We start from the raw sequence: 23,106 nt of genomic DNA, 5'->3' as shown, positions 1-23,106 counted from the left end.
AAATATTCTCTGCTGTTTCAGGAATTGTTTTGGTTTCAGGTCTTTCTAGAGAGATTCTAAGCAACAAGCACAGCAGGATTTGAGGCATGACTAAAAGACAATCTGAAGAAATGCTGGGAGAAGAAGTTTGCTTTCCACTGCAGCTTGCCCCAGTTTGTAGGCTTGTCTTTCTATTCCTCAGAGAATGAGGGAGACAACGTCTCTTGCTTCCTTCTTCAAGAAGGTTTTTTGGAACCCTCTGGGGATGCCCACTGGTTGCCCAAGTGTTGTGAGTCTCTTTCATCCTGTTCCTCCCACAGGCAAGACCATCTGGACGCTGAACTTGATCCACCTTTCAAGTGGGTTCTTGGCTGCACCGGCTGCAATTCTTCCGGATGTAGATGGAGACGGGACTATGGATATTGTTGTTCTGGCTCTGAAAGAGACACAGGTACAGCATAGCCCTGTTTGGGGTTTGAAAGGACCTTGACTATCTAGAGGAAGAATAGGGAGACTGATGTGGAAAACTGTAACAGGAGCTGCAACAGCCCCTAATATCCATTCCCTTAGATTTCCCTGGAAAGCCCCCTTTTTCTTTCAAAGCAGTGAGATCAAGCAATAATGACACTACCTGCATTTCTTGTCAGCTGGAAGTGAACAGAAGGGTCATTATTTACCCCTTTCTGAGACTTCAGAATTACCTGTTTTTGTTCAGTGAAGACTTGGTTTGAAGTGAAGGTTTAGCAGCATAGGGAGCCGTGTTGAGACAGATCTCTGGAGAAAGGACCATTCAGCTTATCCAAAAGAAAGAAATACTTATGTGATTAATTCAGATGCAGATTTCCTCTGTGATTATCCCTCCCCACAAATCTAGCATTAATGTTGTTAGAGGAGTTCAGGTTTTTGAAGTCCCTTCCATCTTTGATGTACTTGCAGTCAAGGGAAAAGCATGAATGTGAGAGTCCCAGGAATTCAGACTGAACAAAGATAAAAAGACCACGTGCTAGACCTTGCTGTGGGTGAAAGAGCAGTGGAGCTTCCTGCTGTGGAGACCAGGAAAGATGAAAGCACTGCTAAAAATCTCTGCATCTCTCTCTCTGCAGCCTGATGTGTTTTTCATCTTGGTGTCAGGAAAGACTGGGACTGCTTTGGGTGGGCCTGTGATGTACAGCACCAATGGAGAAGGGAAAGTGATTGGCCCCCAAGTCCACATCACCAGCCGGGAAGCCATCTACATCCTATTTGGTTTTGGTAAGTTGCACCTTGCCTCTCCAGCACTTCACCTTACTAAGAAAACATTAATTTTACCTAAAATGGGCTAGAGCATCCCTGGGTTATCTCTACCATGCCTTCTGCTGTAAAAGTAGGGGGCACGGGAACAAGCCTCACTGCCATGGTGTGGAAAAGTACAGGAGCACCAATACCTGCTAGCCTGAAATACCTTGGAGTTTCCCAAAGGCACATCATGCCAAGAAAGTTCCAACTCTGGGCATTTCTTTGACTTCTACCACAACCACAGTGGTCCCAAGGACCTTCCATGCTACTAGGGAGATAACTTTTGCAGGCAGGACTCTTCATCTTTACTCTTCCTGGCAGGTAATGTTCAAGCAGTTGCCCTGAGGGATATCTTTACCCAAGCCAGAAACCGGGACAGCTTTCCTGCAATGCTGCAGCACGAGGAGCCACAGTGGGAGAAGCGCAGATCTGTCAACCTGTCAGAGCTCATTGACATTTATAGGTAGGAGATGGACTTATCATCTTGCTTCTGCCAGGAGAGGATGGGGAGAATGGGCGCTTCTTAGTGCTCCTAGAGATGGTCCCTCCTACTTCAATACTGTCCTTCTCATTTCTCAGTTGATAACAGTACTTTGAGGAACCCACTGTTTCCTCCCTGTCCTGCAGTTGTCCTAGCAGAAGAAGTGCAGAGTATGGTAAAAAAGAAATCCTTTGCTTCTCCTGCTCTTTTCCTTTCTTCAATTCGTGATGCATACCTAGAGGAAAAAAAAAGGTGTTCCCAGCTGATGGAGTTTCATTTGGGAAGCTCAGTCTATGTCCAGCATTGTGGGCGTGGATTTCTCAGCTGCTCCTTCTTTGCTGCCAAATTGTGGTCAAGATCAGTCTGGATGGCAATAAAAGGAGGGGAGCAAATGTGAACCCCTACACTCCATGTTTTTTATAGTAGCTCAAGATGTTCAGAAGAGCCCACACCTGAATTTAACCCACTTAACTCAGGAACCCCCAAAGGAAGCTAAGCTCCATCTCTGGGGAAAAGATGGGCTTCTCCAAGAACAGTTCAAATCTTAGGTGGGATGAATTGCCATGTGGACAGGCAGGTAGTGCTAAGATATGCAGATACAAGACTCAGAATCTCCTTTCTGCTTTCCATTTGTCCCAGTGGGGGTGTTGACTTTCTCCAGACAGTGAAGACACCTGACACAAACTGCAGCAACCTGCTCATCACAACCAAAGAGGGCTTGATCCTACTGCGAGGGCAGGACCTGGAGCCCCGTTGGACCCTGGAACTGCAGAACATCAGCAGGTTACATAGTGGAAACATTTTTCTGTCCTAGTTCTTCCTGTACCATTTTCTGCTCTTCACTTTTAAGTGTATGTGCTCCTTAGAAAGCAATTGAGAAGGATTCTCCATGTCTGCAGAGAAATCTAAGAACTGGAGGTGTGCAAATGCATCACTGAACAAGTGAGGAGGGCAGGAACGGGGAGGCAAGGAACAGGAGGCTGCAAACCTGAGCTGTGTGCTTGTGAGTGATCACAAATTAGGGGCTTGATTCAGGTACCCAACATTGTTGTCATGACTACTGTGGCACTGGAATTCAGGGCATTACTGGTGTGTGGTTCAGCCCACCTGCTGTTCAGGGCTGCCATTTGCCAGCTCAGTGGAGGGGACCAGTTGCATTCGAGATGTTAAGTATTTAGAGAAGGTGTCTGAGTATGGGTCACAGATCTTAATATTCCTTGAAAGCTGAAAATGAGCACTCTGAGGGCAGTCAGCACACCATCTATACTAAATGTAAATCTCAAAGTAATACTGCTTATCCTCTAATTTCACACATGGAAATGAAGTAATTTGCCAGAACTCATGGACTTATAATAACCAGCAATTTCAGCTTACCCAGTATGAAATATTTGCAAAGGGCTGTTGGGCACAGTTGAGGGAAATTATGTGGGAAACAAATTGCTTGCTCTGCTGTCTAGAGGAAAGAAAGCAGCTCTCAGTGCAGTGTTACCTGACTGTCAAGAACATCAATAGGAAGAAGTCAGTGGAACTTCATTAGGCAAAAAAAAAAAAAAAAATCGGTGTTCAGCTAGGTTTGATATTCAGTTAATGTCCACATTCTTGAGGGCTGATGGGTAACATAAGCAATGGCTTTAGGAATGGCTTATGGCTAGTTGATCTTGCTATGGGGAAAGAAGACAAACTAAAAGTGTTTTGGGCCCAGAGTCTGCAGATTTCTGGATGTGTCTGGGGCTGTGTACTCACTAAGCAAAGCCAGTCCATAGATGCTGTAACTTCAGTGATATGCAAGAAATTTCTGAATGGACCAACTGATTAATTGGAAATTTTCTATGAGTTCAAATCAAGAAGGGTTGAAAACTGCTTTACCTCTTCCATTCACATCATCACAGGCTGAGGTTGGAAGGCACCTCTAGAGATTGCCTAATCCAATCTATCTGCTCAAGCAGGCTCAGCTAAAGCAGACTGCTCAGGGCTATGCACTGTCAGGTTTTAACTGTCTGCAAGGCTGGGGACTCCACTACCTCTCTGGGCAACTGGTATCCCAAGTTGCTGCACTCCAGCCCTGTTTCTTCTGGTTCTGTGACCTCCCAAGGGACAGAGTTCAGCATGCGTACAGGGGCTGCCAGTTAGGCATTGAAAAATAATGAAAGCAGTTATTGTTCAAGGCCACTGTGCTGAAGTCCTGGACTGCCTGTTTTCTGGGAATTAAGAGAGATGATATCTAGTAAACTGAATATATTGTGGACAAGCTTTTATTTAAGAGGGTATTTTTTTAGGACATAGAGAAATTCTGCTTGAGAAACACAGGCTGGGGGACTAATTCAGCTCAGGGGTATCACCAGATAGTCAAACAGACCCAAGCTCAGTTCCTCATAAGACAAAGATTACAGAGCTAGCTGAGCTCCTTTTTTTCTGGATAGACTTGCCCCTAGACACACCACTCCAGCCAGGCAGACTGAGTCCAGCCCTTTGGGAACAGTCTCTGATAAAAACAACCTGGGCACTGCAGATGTGCTGCATTTCCATATAGCTTTTGACAAGATCCCTGGAAAACCATAAAGGAGAATCAGTAATCATAAAACAAGGGCGAAGTTCAGAGACCATGAAATTGAGTAAGCAGTTGAAAATTGTGTTGTAAATGGATGTTTCAGATGAGAGAGGATTAATGGCAGGTTGCTGTGGGGATTATTGTTTGGCAGGAATAATTACTAGCCTTCTGGTTCATTTGAGAAAGCGCCAAGGGGATTTTTCAGTTGATTGGTAGCATCTAAAATACACATGCCTGCCTGCATTCAGTTTGTGGGATCTGTCACTGACTGTAACCTGTAAGGGACACAAGAAGAGGCACCTTAGGAGAGGTTTTAAGTTTATGCTGATAGAACTACCAACTACTTCCTTTTGCTACTGGAGAGCCTTCAGGCTGTAAGAGTCTCCCATGATACTGCCTTGAAAGCACTGGTTCTGGTTGCCAAAGGTGTCTGTAAAGCGAATGACATTGTTTGATGCAGTAAGTATAAATAGTATAAGTATATAAGTATATAAGTATAAAAGTAAGAAGTCAAGCCACTACTATACTGTGGCATTGCTGGTCAGGAACCATTCTCTTATGCACATTTTAAAGGGAGAGCTGGAAAAAATTGGAGAAAGGGGATGGAAAAAATTGTTTTAGCATGGAAGATTTAAGTCAGTGGATTTATATAACCAAAGAGAAGCCTGAAAGGTGAGTTCATAAGCATGTACAAGTAATGGGAACCAACAGGCATTTTAATCTTGCCATAGTAAGAACAAGTGCCTAGGAGTGCTAGCCATTCATGTTCAAGGAAATGAAAATGCAGGCATGTTTCTTTGAGTGAGATGAATCAGTAGAACTGACTGTCATGAGAAGTCCATGAATTCATCTCATCTTTGTATTTCTGTAGCAAGCCGCATGGCTGGTAGATCTAGTCAAAATCAGCCCACTGATACTTGGTTAATTGGGTGAAATACAGCAATCCATCATCAACAAGAAGAGGGATGAAATTTTCTGATGACCCTGCCTTCCCATAAAATCTCCCATTCTGTGAATTTTGAGGAATCATTTGTGCATATTTAGAACCTTGTTTCTAGCTGTGGTGAATGTAAGGAAGACAGAGATAAGACTCAGCCAAAGGCAAGATGATTAGAAAATAGTTTTAATAAGAGATATTAAAGTAATAGTGTTATGTCACTCAGAAGGGAGAGGATGAGAGGGGACTTAATTTAAACTGCTGAAGGTTATGAAAAGGCTTGTAAAACCGCCAGCAGTAAGAAAACAAAGAATCATGAGCTGACGTTAATGGTGAGTATATTAAAAGCTGTCTCACGCAGCTAAGGCAGCCTGGGAAATGCACTTTCAGCAGGAGGTCAAATCTGCCGATGCGTATTGAAAGGGCTGGGTAATTTTTTATGACCATAGCAAAACCGCGCAGTTCTCGTGCTAAGCAAATAACAATGCAGATTAATGTCACAGGGTGATAAACAGATGTCTACACAGCCCAGCAAGAAATGTCCTCCACACAGATAACTCTGAAGAATGGCTAACAAGCACCATGAGCTGCTTGATGATTTTTCACTTTTCTGATCCACCAGCAAATGGTTCCTGACAGTCAGAATAGTTCTGAGTGTATGAAAGATCCTATTTAGCATGCCAAATCCTGCCTTTTTAAGAGGCAGAATGGAGAATGAAAGTAAGTGTTCTGCCTCCATCTGAAATCCCTGTTTTTCTGTGATAGGGCTGAGTGTTTCTTTTTCCAAATTTGCAGCCAGCCTGTACCAGGTTACTTCGGTGCTGACCAAACTCTGGACTTCATGCTGCAAGCACAGACTGGCGATGGGAAAAAAAAGGTAAATCAAGTGAAGGCAAGGAGGGCAGTGGCAGCGTAGGAGTGAGGGAGGTTGGGTAGAAAGGGACAGTCATTGCCCATCTTTGCTCTTCCCATTTCTGTGCCTGACACTTGTCACACTGTGGCCACAGGCATGAAAGGGAACAGCACAGTCCATGCCACTGCAAGGAGGCTTTCTGTACACGCACACCTGAACACTCGTTAATGCTAAATCTCTCTTCTGCCTTGAGGTGATGGTGGTAGATGGCAAATCTGGCCTCCCTGTTTGGAACCAGGAACTTCCATGGCAGAAGCAACAACTTGATGCACTGTCAGTCATGACTTTGGACAAGAAGTCTGTTTTTCTCTTCTGGGCTGATGAAGCACAACCTTTGTTACAAAGTCTGGTGAGCAAGCATCCTTTCTTCGCTTTGAGGTTTCTCTGTGAGGCACATGCAGTCGCTGTCTTTTATTCCTAATGTAATTGAACTTTAAGCCTGCCATACAAGAAGGCTTTCAGGGACATATTTTCCTCTTGCATTGACACACTGCCTTCTCTGAGCCTGAACACTGGAGTTTTTGTGTGCAAATTCTTCACCAGAAAGTTTTATTGACAGAATGTTCGCATCCACAAAACGAAAACTTTCTGTGTGAATTTAATTTTTTCTGCAACACTGAGATGTTTTTACTGCAGTTTTGTTCCCAGCCCCTGAGTGCTGCTTCTGTGCATGCAGGCACACAAGTCAGCATGGAGACTCACACTTCTGGACTGTAGCTTCACCCATCAAGCTGGCTTTGACAGAGCCAGATCTCAGTCACACCAAACAGATTCTGTTTTAGAAAAAAAAGCTTAGCAGGATTTCATCTCTGTAAAACCGTAGAGTTTTTGATTCTCTGATCCACATAAAGACAGCACAGTGACAGAAAACTTCTTCATTTCTTTGGCAAAGCTAAACCCTCTTTGCTAGCCAGCTGCAATGTTTTTGTCTGTCCTTCATTCCAACAGCAACCTGGTCCCAGACCTGAGCACCCAGGGCTGCACCACCTCTATCTCCTTCATCCTGTTTTTCCTACAGTCCTTTTGGACCTCACCAATGCCACAGACAAAGTCATCGCTTCAGCAGGTGAGTACAAATGGAGGAGAAACTACCTATGTTAAAAGAAAAAAAGAAATATGAAGGGAGAGGTAGCTGTGTAATAATTACGTGTAGCTGTGCTTTTAAAGGTAGCACCTGAGGTTCACCACACATAGGCTAGCAATGGGAAATAAGGTTCATCTTCTTCCCGAAGGAGGGTTCTGTCCAACTCCTACTTTGCAAGTAGAAGACCCACCAAGTTTCTTCACATGTTTAAGTGAAGAAAGGTCTGAGTTTGGTTTCACACCTGTCCTACACCTTAGAATTTCCCTGGCTTTCCAGGGAGCTATTTATGATTTAAGGTGGTGCATGAAGAATCACTATGAAACTTCCCTCTGTCACCTCAGGTACACTTCTGCCTTTGTTGGCCATCTTCTTCTACTCTCTGGGATAGCAGCTGTGCTTTTTCTTCCTCTTTCTTTTTGAAAAGGGGAATCCAAAATATTTAAATGTGTGTTTCAAGAACAAGTAAATCTGGGTTTAATATCTCTACAAGGTTGTACAGTCCCTGTTGGACTTGGTCCTTGCTCTTTCTAAAGCACTTCAACCAACATCCAGCCTGTTGAGCATAGCGGAATATGTGAGAAAAGATCGTTTTATACAGCACTGAGTCCACTGGGCCAGGAAGCATAGAAAAGATGCTACATAGGGACACAACAAAAAAACAGCTCAGTCAAGAACAAAGAGAATATAATTTTTAGAGAGGTTTGGTAGAAACTGGGATTTCTGAAGTCTGTACAGATCATTCTGCAGTGACTGGAGTGAACTGACTTGCCTGTGCTTTACCAGTTTCCCCTTCTATAGAGGTAAAACAATATCTGCTAATAGGTGTGGGAAGGAAAGCTCTCTGAAAGTGAAGTGCATTATTGAAATATGTACATGTCTTATGTCAAACTCAAACACATCACCTGGAACCAAACCCTTCAATTTCTGATCTAAATTTCAGTTTATTTCCGTGGAAAATGTTTAACTTAAAATCATTTTCCCTGATAAACTGAAGTACATGCAATTGTAAAGCCAGACTGAGTATACCCCCAGTCCAGTGGATGTTTTGATTGAGCAAAGACTGTAAGATTTCTTCTGGAAGAAACGTAACCATTTACTCCTCATCAATATTTTCTCTCCCTTTTCTGATGGACCAGTTGGAATTAATGATCTCCAGAAGGATGCATTTCATATCACTGTGACAACAACTGCAACCTCTGAAAAGCAGCCAGGATTTCTCTCGGTCAGCAAGCTGGGCCTGAAGTGGGCCATGATGAGTCAAGGTCGAATGGTGTGGCTCAAGGACACCACCACTCCCAAAATCAGCCGTGGAGAAGTGAGGCGATTTCTTGCCCGGCTGAAATTTGTTGACTTTCCTCAGAAGGTGAGATTGCACAGGAATCCCTAATGAAATCCAGGCCTTTGAAAACATCTGATCTCTTCGCTACAGACACAGCTAGGTGCTCTTTGGGATGCAGAGAAACTGGTGGGATGCAAAGAGACTGTTTGCAAGATGACTGGCTGCCCCTTTGGGCATAAGCTGGACAGATTGTGAGGCCATTACTTTGGCACTCGGACAAGAAAGGGGATCTTGAAAAGAACCAGGGGTGTTGGTCATAAAGGACTGAAAGACTCACAGAGGGAATAGAGAGGTGGGACAGAGATCGCTTGTTTTGACGCAGACAAACAAGGGTCCTCCATATACTGGTGCCCAGGTTCAGCTGCTGACCTGTGAATTACGTTTTTCTATCAGATTGGTTGATAATAGGTTTTGGTTTTTGTTTGCCTTTCTTTCTCCAGCTCTAGCCTGGTGGTTCCTCAGATTTTGGTTGGACCTGTGGCCTGTATGGGAAATACAGGAAGCTGCTCTGTGGATCTTCAGGGAAACTGCTGTGTAGAGGAAATGGGGGCTAAAAGCATTTCCCCTTTCGTCAGCTCTCTGAGGAATGATGCTGGAGGCAGGTTAGTCCTTGGCAGACCTGTCCTGCACCAGAACTTTGTTCAGCATCTCCTCCTCCATATGCTGTTCTTGCATGCTTCCTTCCAGGTAACATGGAAATGTGAATTTAGAATTTATATACATATATATATATGTCAAGCAAGGCGCTTATATATATATGTATCAATTTATACAATATATGTATATTTTTTGTATGTTTAATTTATGAACAAGATTTAGGACACTCCTTTTTATGTCCAAACAGTATTTCCAGGCAGTGAAACAAGCTCTAGGACTAGAGCAGGCCATGATGACTCAAGGCAAATGGTGTGGCTAAAGGACACCACCTGCTTTAATATTTATATTTTTGGACAGAAGCCTCTCTCTGGGTCCTGCAGGGCTAGTTATGTCCACAACCTTTCCTGTGCTCTCAGTCCTCTTCTCCATTCTGTCACTAAACTCATGAACAAACTAGCTCTCTGGCTGAATTGCCTGGTCTAGAGAAAGATGATCCCCACAGCATTTGCCAGTTCTTGTATATTTATTTTCCCAATTTCAAGTTCAAGACGGGTTCATGTAGGTCATGTGCTATTGAAAGGTTCACGTCTTATTTCTATGTCCTCTTCATCTCTAAGCTTTTTATGAACCTGAAGTGTCACTGTAACATCACACTGCAGTCCAGTGGGCTGATTTCCCCTTTACAATTGCACCACAGCCCTTTTGGGATAGATTCCCAGCAGATCCCCACTGGCAATGTAAAGATCACATTGGATTCAGTTACAGCAAAGCTGATTCTCACACCACTGCTTCAGGGTTTAGAGGCTCAGACAGCAGCAGAATTGGAAAGCTTCTCTGTGCATTTTACCTCTATCCTGAGCTCAACTTTACCATTCTCTTGCCAGCCCAGCCCTATGTTAGGTTCCAGGAGGAACAAACTACCCCCAGGGCACATTTGCTCTCACTATGTTTAGTACTTTGAACTACACCTCTGAGTGTGCCACCAGTCTCCTGTGTTGTAGTTGCTGACATTTACATTAATTTTCTTCTAATAAAAATGAGCACATATAAAACAACCACTTTGGTGCCCCAGCAACTCCCTACAGTGCAGGTCAACAACACAGGAACTGTTTCCCCAGTATGCCTTTCTAAGTCTGACCTTTGACATTAGGCAAAGCAAGGCTAAGATGAGGATTGCAAGGGACTCTTCCGTCCTCCTGCTGGTACATGCCCTTCCAGTCTCCCCACACTTCCCTGTGAGTGGCAAGGTGGTGGCAGGACTTTGACACTCTGTCCAGATGGGTACATCTACCATGGGTTTGCTCTTCTGGGCTTTTGGCGCCTCTCCTTGCCATGCCACCCTCTCTCTTCTCCTTCCCTGCATCTCCGTATAAAGCTTCCAGGATAGCCCTTCAGGATTAGCTGCAAGTCCCAAGGCTGGTCTTTGGGCCCTGCTCTCTTAATGTCAGAGCCTGTGAACAATTTGTATCTGTTCAATGGTATTTTTGTGTAAATAGCTGTGTATATATTAGCACAACTGTAGCAATGGCTCTAGGCCTGGCATTTTCCTCTGGGCAGGGTTTAGTGTTTATAATATATAGTCAGTTAATACAGCTGCATAATAGGGATTGAAAGTGTGAGGACCAGTAACATATGAGGATTAAACAGGAGTGCCCCTTCCCTCCTGTCTAGCCACCACCTTGCTGGGAAAGGTGAAGTGGCTGTTACGTGAAGTAGTTATTCTCCTGAGGTTCTTCCTGAGAGAACTGATATTCAGGTTCAGTGACGTTAGCTCCTCCATAATGTGAATTCACCCTGCCCACACACAGACACATCCCCACTGTGAATGAAGAGTCTATCTGTATATTGTTGGAAAAATGTATTTGAACTGTGAACTGCAATGGAGCAAATAAATACTGTGTACAGCATCAGTGTGTCATGTGAAGCATTGTTTCACCTTTGAGAGATTATGAGTTTGCTTGATTTGGGGATTGTTTGTGATATTTTTACAATGGGGAGAAGGGGACAGATGAAGAGGAACAAAAAAAAGCAAAAGCCAAGCCAAGGATTCTTAAAGGTTGTGGAGAAGCACAGTAGAGACAGACAAGAAGTACCTCAGAATGGGCAGTTTTGGGGGAAAAAGCAAGAAGGGATTATGTGGGAATCATTACAGATAGAAAAGATGAGAGATATGTCTGAAAGCAACCCCCCATTCCTGCTGCAGCAGCACTTTTAATCTGGGGGCAGGGAGAAGAGGAGGTTGGGCCTGGAAATGAGGAATAAATAGGGTATTCAGAGGGGATTACAGCCAATCAATATGAGCAACAATGCCATTCACCATAGCACTGAACCAGAGGGTTGCTGGAAGGTCAATGTGACACCACTCAAAGAGGCCCAGCACAGCAATTTGCCAGCCGGATGGTGCTGTCTGTTTATTCCCAGGTGCAATACTGCTGGGATTAAGACATTTACCTCAACTCTGACAGACCTTGGGTGCACCTGGCACCAGCAACATGTCCTTCCAGTTTTACCCTTCCCAGCTGAGGACACCTGTCAAACTGCAGTCAGGGAGGACCCACCCTGCTACTGTTGGCACTGCTTTTGTTCTGGCCCTGTGCCCACCTTCTCACTCCCCAAACATTAGAGGAAAGAATTTCCTCAAGAACTTGCTAACAGTGGTGCTACTGTTTGGTTCAGAGCTCTTGTGCCTCCCAAACCCCACTGCTCTGTCCCTGCGCACTCATCCCTAACAGCGCTCCTCCCCGATCGTGTGTCCCAAGACCTCATCCAGTTCCAGCTCTGGTTCTCGCTGTAGCACTCTCTGCTGCAGCTCAGAGTAGAAGTCGATTCCTTCAGAGACTGAACGGGGGGGCTTGTTGTGGGGCTCATAGTAGCTGCTTATTTGCTGCTGTATGAAGCACTGGTGATGCTGAGGCTGATCCTTGAAGCTCCCGTTGTAGCCCTTGATGTGGGTCCTTTTGAACTCCAGCACTGTCTTGGTGTAGGTGTTGAGAGTGGTGACAGCAGAGGCCATGCAGCAAGTGAAAGAGGCCCAGGCCATGCTGCAGAAGAGACACAAGAATAGCACATGCTGTGAGAAGCCAAGTAGGGTAAGGAATTGACCTGCATGCACCGTGATGCACCCTGATTTGCCAGGCAGAAGCTGTTGGGCATGGACATGAACTAGAAATACTACGGCTCATAACATTACAGTTCTTAGGGGTTATAGCAGATGCTGCTTAGATTGGTGGGGTGAACACTGGTCATCCTTGACACAGGAAAGGGAGGGATGCAGGGAAAAGAAAAAGGGCAGCAGGAAAGTCTGTAACTGCACAGCTTGGAACCAAGTTCTGTATTGCAGGGCTGCTCAGTGTCTTCGTGGACACAAGGCATGTCTACTTGAGCATAACCAGACAACCGTGCTGACATTTGATGTCCGCAGCTGGCACGTGACACTGAAGTGTTTAAGTCTTAAGAATCAGTGTGGTCACCATCAGTACAGCATTACAATTTGAGCCTTCACTTTCCATGAGCACTTGCAAAGCTCAGCCATCTGTTTTTCAAGTCAGTTATGGCATAACAGCTGCAGATGGCTCCTTTAGCCTTTAGAAAAAGGAACCCTGAGCCACCTGCTTTTTGCAGCTGCTCTTCCTAGTTACAGTGTCCACATCTTTAAGCATGCGTCTAGGTATGGTGCTGCAGGAATATGTCCTTTGGATTTGGTTAGTGAAGGTGCCAAACCAGCATGCAACTTATTTAAACTGCAGAAAAACAAGGTGTGTTTGAGAACATCATCTCAGGTGTGACACTGGCCTCTGCACACAGGGAACAGCTGAGACCAAACAGGGCAAACCAGCATTGGGCAAACCTGATTAGTCAGCAGGCACTTGTTCAGGTATGACCCCATTGTTTTTCCAGTCCTTGGTAGCTACTCATTTAAGTAACTCAGCAACTATTTGTTAAAGCAGGGGATGAGGCAAAGACAGGAGATTAGCAGTAGGAAAACCATAGTACACCTGTCTTTGGAAACACGGAAGGTCAAGAAGGGAGGAGGTGGGTTTCAGCAGGGTGTAGCATGAATGAAACTCAAAGGGCTGGGGAGGTGAAGATGGCTTCAGAGCTCACGTACTAGTACGCCCAGCCATAGTCCCATGAGTGCGGTCGCCAGTCCTCTGGTCCCAGATTAACTGTTGCCTGGAAGACTTGAGAGTACATCATGTGTGCCACCATCCCAAGGAGACCTGACACAAGAAGACAAGAAAGCAAGGAATTTACAGTGGGAACCAGAGCTGCATAGTTTGGCTTTATGTGGAAGAGGAGGCTCTCCTGCTGCTGTGATTCCAAATCTGCAGAAACACACTTACCTGACAGCACCGAGGAGACAGCAGCGAAGGCATTGAGCTTCAACCCACAGACGGGATTGCCGGTATGGAGCATTTCCGACATCAGGAGGATGAAGCTGATGAGCAGCAAGCTAATATACAGCATCTCTGATCCCAGTGACAGCCACAGGATTCCTGCCAGGAACCAGAAACTCCTCACATCAATACAGGAGGGCTTGTTCAAGGGAGAATACTTCCACTTCCCAACCCAACCCTGAAAGGACATCCTTTGGAAAGAAGGGAAAGAAGGAAAATAACGAACACCCAACAGCAATCCCCCCAACTTTTGAGCAAGGGCTTAAAGGATGCTGAAGGGGACAGAAAGTCCATCACAGAAGATGTCTTGGCTGGTCTGGCACTGGGAAAGCTGAGAGGAACTAAACCAGCTGTTTGTAAACAAGGCAGCATTGTTCATAAACAGCAAGGAAGACACCATGGGCAAAAAGCAGGGTGAAAGCTATTGAGCACATGATCTAGTGTTCATAGGTTGGTTATGAACACATCTGAGCTGTATGTGAGAGTGTTCTTTCCTGTTTGTGTAGTGACCTTCACAGTAGGTTTCTAAACACAACAGTAGAAACAAATGACTTTTAACCTGGAACTTAACTGGTAAAGAAAAAAAACAATATGGAGCATCCTGTGGCAATGACTAGGACCTGGCCTCTGGAATCCAGGTTATCCCATTTGCAGGCTTGTATTTCTTACAGAAACCCCAATTAAAACGAAACTATATTCCTTCAGGTCAATATCCAGCTAGTGCAGTAATATTCACCACTCACCCTACTGCTTGAACAGAGCACAAGTACTTTCATACCAGGATTATCAGTGGGACTGTGGCACCACGGTCCTCATCTGAGTTTACTGTGCAGTAGGACTTGGAAGAGAATAAGTCACTCTGCAATGCTGGGCTGTGGAACAGCACAGGATTCACTGATGAAGAAATGTTAATCTGCCAAATGAAGCAGCACTGTGAACACTATGGTTAGCAAGTATTAATGGCCATGGAAGAGACATTCAACTGGGGAAAAGGAGCATGAAGAAAATCCTCATTAATGTGGCACTGACTTGACTACTCAACATCATTAGTGCCATAGAGTCACCCAGCTCTTTAGCAGGAAATGATGAGCTGCATTCCCTGCTTAAAGGATCTGGCTTGCTTGCTGCAGCATCATCAGGAGCAATATTTCATTAGAGGTCACTGACAAAAGTGTCCTGGAGGCTGCAGGCAGCACACATGCACAGAGCTCTCTGCATCACTTTCCCTGCGAGACCAGGCTCACCATATACACCATGTAATCTGGACTTGTAATGCTGCCTATGTAATGTGGGGCTGCTCTGCACACACCTAGCCCAGCTTGCAATGAGTAGCCATACCACCTTCTCCAGTGCTGGCTCAACTATGTAATGATGGCTGCATTGGAGGCCAAGGTCATGTTAAGATGATGCCATGTGCAGGAAGGGGCAAAAGCAGGTGATAGAGCTGTTAAGACCACAGTGTCACTATAAGTGTCATGCTTAAGCTCACAGTGATCTTCCAATTAATTTGCAGGAGCTCAATGTCTTACAGGCCTTTCTACCAGTGTTGGGCTGCAATTAGACAAGGAGCAGTAGGAGGAATGTGAAGGGGGACAGACAGAAAGATTTACAAAGACACATAATTGGTTGCATAAACCTTCTTTCTTAGTAAAACAGTCTATAAATAAGACATTGGAAGCAAAAGAGGCAGAAGCCTGGGCAGGGAATGAAGCACAAGGTAAGAAAGCAGGAAAATGTGTTGCTACTCCCTGTGAAGTCAGAATTTTATGGTAAATGCAAGAGTTATTCAGTAAATACAGTTAAGTAATTCATTTAATGACAAAGTGGACTTCAAAATGGTCTTGTAACACCGGCAGTATTTGAATTGTGCGAAAACTATTTCCCAAAAGAATGAGCAGAGGAGGCTTTTCTACCCTGCTGTTGTGCCAAGAATGACCGAGGTTAATCTGCAGAGCGATGCCGCTGCACACCACTCGCACTGGACCCCTCATCTCGGAATGTACATCAGTTTATAAAAGCAGGTTAGGAGTTCACTGGTGTTTTTAAAATGGGGGAAACAAGGCATGAAAAGAAGATGAGCTCCCCCAAATTACTCATCTCCCTGCTGGCTTTTGTGATTGTCCAGTATCTGTTCCAGCCCTTGCTCTCATGTCTTAAACAGTGACACATGTTCCTTATCCCAGACCTTTCCCTTCACATATGAACATCCTCTGAAATGACTTGCCTCCAGCTCCCACCTCAGGCAATACTTAACAAGCCCACACCAGCTGAAAAGCTTTCAGTAAGTAAAATCTCCATTGCATATGTACACATACATCCAGGTATGCTGAAGATAACCCCAACACAATTTGGAACGTGACAATGACAGGAGGGGTGAGCTCTCCAACCCAAATGAAGTTTTACATTGATGAGGCAAGGACTTCACCCTGAAAGTGTAAGTGTTCAGATGTCCTGAACACTTACCACAAAGTAAGAGGTGATTCAGCATCCAGAGTCACCACATTAGACCCCAAAACTGAAGCCCCGAGTCAACATGTAGCATACATGGGAGGGACTGTCCTCAGATGACATCCATCCCCTTCCCACTGACTACAGCAAGATGACAAGCTCAGACTGGGCAACTTAGTATATGAGACAAATCCCACTTCATATGGGAGAGGGTCTGAGGTTTCCAGCACTGACCTCACAGATGAAAGTGGTTTAGGCAAACATTTTGAAGGAAATCTTGGCTCTTTTAGCAACCATGAAGCCAGGATTTCATGCCTAGCTCTTTGGAGAGCCACTCTGGTGTCCTCACACAGGTGAAGTGTTGCAGGTCTTCCCTTCCAAGGAGATACACTGGGCAGCTACAGTGAGGTATGGGGATTTGCTCTTACCTCTCTCTGCTGGCGGTGAAAGCTCAATAAAGCTACGGCATTTCTCTTCTGAAACACAAAACCAAAGGTATTAGTTTGTAAAACGATGCAGGGTACATAAAGGAAATCTCTACTTCTCAGTCTCTTTTCACTGCATAGCTCATCATCCCTGAGTCTACCCATCAGATCTTTTCACCCCTACTCTCTTTCTGACCATCTTTCCAGACCTTCACTGGTGCAAGGTAGGAGAAGGCAATGTCTGCCTGGAAAACTAGAAGTAGTCTTTACAGAAAAAAAACAAAAACAAAAACAACAACAACAACAACAACAACAAAAAAAAACCTTCAGCAATTTGTAAATCCCACAAGACTCTGGTGAATATAAAAATCTGTTGCTACTTGTTCACAACATTACTGTTGGTCACACCTATTAAAGATGTAGCTTATAACAGACTGCAGACCCACCGGCTTCTGCTGAGGATGTGAATTCCCACTCACTCCACCCTCAGCAGAGCAGTTCTACCACTGCTTCCCAAAGAAAACAACAAAAAGATCTTCCCAAGTGAAATGCTGCATGACAGAGATGTTGAGTCCCTCTTAAGTGGCAGAGAATCACACAGAAATATGGTCTTCTGTCCTCAGATTTTAGGCATGCTATTTGGACAAATGGTGTTCATATTTGCTTTGGCTTTTTATATTGGCCACATGCAAACTATTGTCTCAGCTGAGGGTCCATCATTATTATCTGCAAGTCTCTCTTCCTGCATACTGCATTACGGCATTTGAGGGTCCTCTCCTCTCCTTGGCACAGTGTTTTCTCCCAGAAGTATCAGCCTGCTGTTCTTCATGTAAGAATCTCATTTTCTTAATTTCTATCCCCAGTTCTAATCTCTCCCAATCTCCTGTATTACTTCCGTCATCCACAGCTCTGAGGATGCTACCCGGTTTAGTGCCATCTGCAGTCCTCATTAACTTGTGGTTTGCTACTTCACCTTTAATGAGGTTATTCAGTAATGGCTCATCTAAACTGATTTTGAGATTAGCCTCAATAATGAAATCCTTTATCCAGCTCAACTCAAACCCCTTTTTCTCATGGTAGCTCCTTATTGTTTGTTATTGTCTCTTGCTTCAAAGACCCACAGCAGTGGTTGGGTTGCACTCAATTTATAGGAAGCAGTGGACTAAGGCTATGTGCTCTATCCCATGCTCTGCTGTGATCCAGATGTAATGCACTCTCTATATTCCTTCAGTCCTCAAGGTTATTCCAGGACTGCCTGGTGACCAGACAAGTCTTTCAGAGAAAGCTGTCAAGGGATGCAGTCCCATTCCCACAAGCACCATGGAAAGCAGTCCCAAATAAACACATGTCCTTCCACAGCACGTCTGGAAATGCTCATAATGAAGCGGCCCTCTCATTAGGACACGAGAATTTCAAGCACATTCACTCCTGCTCCCACCCCCCTTCTGTCTGCTTTTATTCACCAGTTCTTTATTTTCAGACTCTGACAGCAACCGATAAGGAAATGAGAAATGTTATACTAGAATGGCGGCTTAGTTAAAGAAAGTGAGATGTTAGTGCTGGGGGAGAGCTGAAGGAAGGATGGTGGGCTCAGGGGAATGAGCCTGATGAAAGCAACTTTCATCACTGTATCTTTAGATATAAATCTCCCTGTTGGCCACCTTCTGGGTCAGTTCTGATCCTTGATGTGTGTGCCAGGCTGTAAAGAGCATCTGTGTGCTGCAGTGCATCCACCTGTGCTGGTGTGGCACAGCTTTCAGCAGGACTTCAGCAGGGCTGGATGGGAGCAGCTCAAGGGTAAAGTGAGGCACCAAAGGTGTCTAGTACAGGTTGTGCGACTGGTCCCTGGCACTCTAGGGTTTGCAGTGCCAGTCCCACATGGTCAAAAACCACAAATGAAACCTGTTACAATATCACAAAAACAACTGAAAAAATTACAATATTGCAGGTCTAATCCTCAGGTCAATTTGCCTCTGAGCTTTACAGAATCACAGAATGGCCGGGGTTGGAACTGACCTCTGGAAATCACCTACTCCAGCCCACCTGCTAAAGCCGGTTCACCTAGAGCAGGTTGCACAGGACCTGCATCTAGGCAGGTTTGGAATATCTCCAGAGAAGGAAACTCTTTAGTTCTTCTGGATTCAGATCTTCCAGGTTTTGAGGTTTTCTGTATCTATAAGGCAGTACTTCTCTTTTTTTTTTTTTTTTTTTTTTTGAGAAAAGCCCAGTCCCTGTTCAATTCACAAAACTGCTCAGTTTGGTAATTTAAGGAGAACACCAACTATTGCAGTCCTCACAGTGATGATTAAATTGACAGCATTGCATAAAATCACACCACTTATGTTTCTGAGGGGACATGCACAAATGTGCCCTGGAGAACATAAAGTAAGCTGTGTGTAGGAATGGAGATATGAGGAAAGGGAAAGGAGGCTCATCCCAGTTTACATCAGGGCAAATGATGCTGTCACAAAGTCACTGCCACCACTACCACCTCTTGCACTTCACAGCTCCTGCTTCAGGCCAAAGGGCACACCAGAGACAACCATTCTCCCTTGTCCCCCTCTGTAAACATGCTAATAAAGGAGAGAAATATAATGACCACAGCAGTGCACAGGCCTGATGCCATCTAAGAAAATGAAGTTCTCCCAAGTGTTGTCAGCCTCCTGCCTTTCATTTCCAGACTCCTGTGGAGTAAATATAAGGGCAGAAGTTGTGGTTGCTTGGGCAAGATGCTACCTGGCCCTTCCATGCTCTCTTCACAGGAAAGCCACATCCCCGTGTGGAAGTATCTGAAGGCAAAGCGGTCATCCCCGGTCTCCCAGCTGTAGTGCACCACCTCCTGGGATGAAACATTGCTACCCTCTGCATCAGGGGGCATGGGGACACTGATGCACTTGGTGGCTTTGCTCTTCCCACACAAAGGCTTGGGCACTTTCTGGGTCCCGGTGCACCAGTAGCTGCCAAGCAAGGCAGTGGTGGAGAGGGTGAGAGCCAGCAGGTTCAGGATGACAGCCAGGAAAGCACGGCGCCATGGCAATCCCTTCAGCAGCTCCATCTACAATACACAAACAGGAGGGACTATCACACCAGCTGCTTGTCCTACCTAGCCTTACGAATCCCAGGTCTTCCCAGCGTGCACCCGTGGGGAGGGATTATGAGTGCTCTGCCCTCCTCACAACATCCCAGCAGTTCACCCAGCATGGAAGAAACATTTCCTGAAAGCCAGGGTGGTAGAGAAATAGGTCAGCTTCAACCATTTCAAAGTACACTGAACATCTGTACCGGTGACCCAGTAGACATAGTGTGGCTGAGTGAATAAGGGTGTGTGAGCACATGAGCAAAATGAGAAGGACATCATATTCACTCCATCTCAGAGGAGGTAGGGAAAAACTGTTGACCAACTTCCCCAAATACCATTTGTTGCCTTTAGATGGGTCCTGATGAATGCTCTGTCCAACTAAATGTACTTGCTGCCGAGTATCCCAAAACACTCTTTCAAGAAGTTCATGACTATACCTAGGGAGATAGCAACTGTATTGATTTCACAGTGGGGAAAGGTAGCAAAATGCTCCCAGATCACTGAAGGCCATACATCAAAGCGGTGACCTGCACAGGAGGGACACCCAGGTATCCAGACCTGGCAGCTCAAGAACAAGCCTCAGAGCAGTCCCTCCACCTGAGCAAGCACTGCTCTGCACATTCAGAAATTTGGTAGGGTGATAGGATGACAGTGCCTCTGCTCTCAAAGTGCCAAAGGTCTTTTTTTTAGAGCAAACATTGTCACAAACACTCTTCTCAGCTTCATCTCATTGGAAAAAGTAATTCAGAAGGCAGTTTGTGTACCAGGGTCCTGTGGTCTTTCTCACTCACAAGGAAGCTTAAGATTTTATGGTTCATGCAAAACCCTGCACTGACTTTTGAGAAACCCAACTTACCGCTCCGTGGATTGATTAGATGTCATCTACCCACACATCAACTTACATATAATCAACGCATGCCTCTTCCCACATGGCACTCCCTATGTTTGGCACAACTTCATCCAGATACTCCCACCCTTTCCTATTTATGACTGTCAAAATCTATTTGCCCATGGATAGATTCGCTTTGTACAGATATTGCCTGCTGCCAGTCCTCTTCACATAACTGGTTGACTCACACAATGTTCAATGTGTGACAAAGGCCCTGCATACTGTGGACACTACTATAAATAAATTATATGAGACTGAGCTTTGCATTGTTTGTGACTGCACTGCAGCTAAAAGTGGTGCAGTTAGAAGCATTTGTTCTGCTAACCAGCAAGCTCGAAATTGTGGTCAATAATGTGCTGAAGTTCCTCTTGGAAAGCAGGACATCATTAGCACCTCCTCACAGCGAGAAAAGCATGCCTGATCCAAAATATCCTCATTGAAGGCAAGAAAATACCAGGTCCTGAAAAATCCCTGCATTATTTCATGCTCTGGCTTTTATTGTCTTTTCACCAGAGCATTTATTTCAGCAATGGAGATGCTGCACCCTGGAGATGGTAAAATCTTAGTGATATCATAACTAATGACTTCATGACCTGAAGCATGTTGGATATCACCATTTTCATAGAGCAGATATGTACTAGGAGCACTTAATTATACGAAGGTTTCGGCCTAAGGTTGGTGGCAAACTCCTCACTGAAATTTTTTCAGTGGAAAATTTGGCTTATGACTGAAAAGAAAATTATACAAGGTGTTTGAAAAGGATGGATCCAGTCTCAAAGTAGCATATTTCTTACAAAGGGTTTAATGAGTTACCTTTAGTAATCCTTTGAAACTCTATGCCCCACCCTTTCAAGTGGGAAGAGTTTCATTCATGATTTGTTTACAGTTGCAGAGATACAGTAATTTCAGATTGGGTCCATCTTTTTCAAACACCCTGTAGATATAATTACTCTCCTCAAAAACATGATATTTCACCTAAAACCAGAAACCTTCAGCACACAAATTTTTTCAGTTTTTCATCAAAGCTTGATTATAAGATTTTCTGTCATTCTGTTTCAGTTTGCTCATGCTTTTTTTTAAGAGAAAATCTTTCCACTCATAATATTGACAAAAAACATTTTTTTTAATTTGAATCTTCAGTAGTGGGAAAAATATTCTCTTCAGTTGATTTATGATAGTAGCTGAAAGGCCATATAATTTCAGAACAAGTGATAAGGAAAAAGGCAAAAAAATATAAGAAACAAGTGAGTCAGAAGAAGGAACTGGATCAAGGATGAAGAGGACATGGGGAATGAGAAGCAAATCTGAGCTACTCCTTCATGAGAACATTGTCAGAAAAGTTTCCATCCATAAAAGGCAAGCACTTACTGACAATCACTGATAGCCCCGAAAGAAGAGTTGAATTTACCTTGGCAGCAAGTCCTTGAAGTCCTGTTAATTTGGAGGAGCAATGCAGAAATGGGACTTAGGCTTTGTCTGCTGTTTTGCTCATCTCTAGATACTCCAAGAAACCAAATTGCTTCAAACCCTCTCTCTCTCTCTTTTGTCTCCTCCCCTCCTTCCTCACCCCCCCATCCCTAGTGATTATTAAATGCTATCCCTCCAGCCAGCAGCTGTTTTATGGAAAATGGTCATTTTGTAATCCACAATGCAATCACAGCACAGCTGTTCTGGGAGATTATATGGGAAGTGATTGGTGCCACAGGCCAGGATTAAGTGCAGAAGTGGTGACCTGTATTGACTGAGCAGAAAGTTTCCTTAAAACACAGACAGATCCCAACCGTCTCCATATGGTGCCTGTTTGGGAGCTTGTATGGAGCGAGCTGGTAGCTCTCTGGCCAGCACTTCCGGGAACAAATGACCTTAACTCAGACACTACCAGCACCCTTGGTGTCAGGTCACTTCTCACCCTGCACACAGTCTCAGCAGAATGGCAAAGGCCGCAAGTCCCCACAGCCCTGGGGTATCTTTCTGGCCAGACCCAACAGTCATAGAAAGGGGAGAAGAAAAAAATGGGGAGAGGAAAATTTATGCAACTGAATCTGTTCTGAGAACTGAGGATTTCAGGCCCTAAAAAGACCTCAATCCACGGGTGCTGGAGATTTTAATGACAAAAGGAGCCCCTTAGCAGAAGCACTGCAGAGTGGTAGACTGGAACCACGGCATCACCACCATGATGGAGGTGTATGAAACAGTGACAAGTCAAAGAAGTCCAATACTCAAAAGGTGGGAGCATGAGGAAGATTTTCAGGGTCCCTTGTAGTGTCAGCTTTTACCAAGGTGCAAAGTTCAGCAGGAATCCCAGTTCCCAGAAGTTTCACATTGGATGAATTTGGGAAGCTAGTAAGGAGAGATAGAAAGATTCACACTCACTCAAAGTGAAGTCTGGAGAAATGGAGGCTCAGGGAAGACCTTATTGCTAACCTGAAAGGAGGCTGTACCATGGAGGGCATTGGTCTCTTCTCCAAAGTAGCAAGTGATAGGATGAGAAGAAGTGGTCTCAAGTTGCACCAGAGGAGGTTTAGATTGGATATTGGGAAAAATTTCTTCACGGAAAGGGTTGGGAAGCACTAGAACAGGCTGCCCAGGGAAGTGGTTGAGTCACCATCCCTGGAGGTGTTTAAAAGATGCATAGATGAGGTTCTTAGGGACGTGGTTTAGTGATAGTGTTAGGTTAATGATTGGACTCAGTGATCTTAAGGGTCTCTTCCAACC

General features: G+C 44.7%; 2 protein-coding genes across 5 annotated transcripts in view; one reads left to right on the top strand and one right to left on the bottom strand.

Moving 5' to 3' along the window:
* Window positions 1-11,060, top strand: part of FAM234B (family with sequence similarity 234 member B) — a 58,397-nt gene extending 47,337 nt beyond the window's left edge. For all 4 annotated transcript variants that reach the window (XM_082043170.1, XM_082043171.1, XM_082043172.1 and 1 more), the window contains 9 exons: window positions 300-430; window positions 1,083-1,230; window positions 1,576-1,717; window positions 2,375-2,518; window positions 6,016-6,097; window positions 6,327-6,482; window positions 7,082-7,199; window positions 8,354-8,580; window positions 8,997-11,060. In XM_082043170.1, the coding sequence (XP_081899296.1) occupies window positions 300-430; window positions 1,083-1,230; window positions 1,576-1,717; window positions 2,375-2,518; window positions 6,016-6,097; window positions 6,327-6,482; window positions 7,082-7,199; window positions 8,354-8,580; window positions 8,997-9,002 (1,154 nt within the window). In that variant the 3' untranslated portion in view covers window positions 9,003-11,060. The remainder of the gene's footprint in view (window positions 1-299; window positions 431-1,082; window positions 1,231-1,575; window positions 1,718-2,374; window positions 2,519-6,015; window positions 6,098-6,326; window positions 6,483-7,081; window positions 7,200-8,353; window positions 8,581-8,996) is intronic.
* A 70-nt stretch (window positions 11,061-11,130) lies between these two features.
* Window positions 11,131-19,635, bottom strand: GSG1 (germ cell associated 1; the record flags this gene model as incomplete). Its single annotated transcript, XM_082056619.1, has 6 exons — window positions 11,131-12,194; window positions 13,262-13,373; window positions 13,497-13,649; window positions 16,427-16,474; window positions 19,160-19,478; window positions 19,618-19,635. 6 exons carry the CDS (start codon window positions 19,633-19,635, stop codon window positions 11,879-11,881), a joined length of 966 nt encoding a protein of 321 aa, XP_081912745.1. The 3' UTR covers window positions 11,131-11,878.
* Window positions 19,636-23,106: the final 3,471 nt, after the last annotated feature.

This window comes from Streptopelia decaocto (assembly GCF_964273445.1).
Source record: "Streptopelia decaocto genome assembly, chromosome: 1".
In the NCBI taxonomy this organism is placed as follows: domain Eukaryota; kingdom Metazoa; phylum Chordata; class Aves; order Columbiformes; family Columbidae; genus Streptopelia; species Streptopelia decaocto.
The sequence above is the reverse complement of the archived record's forward strand: the minus strand, read 5'-3'. Positions and strand labels throughout refer to the sequence as shown.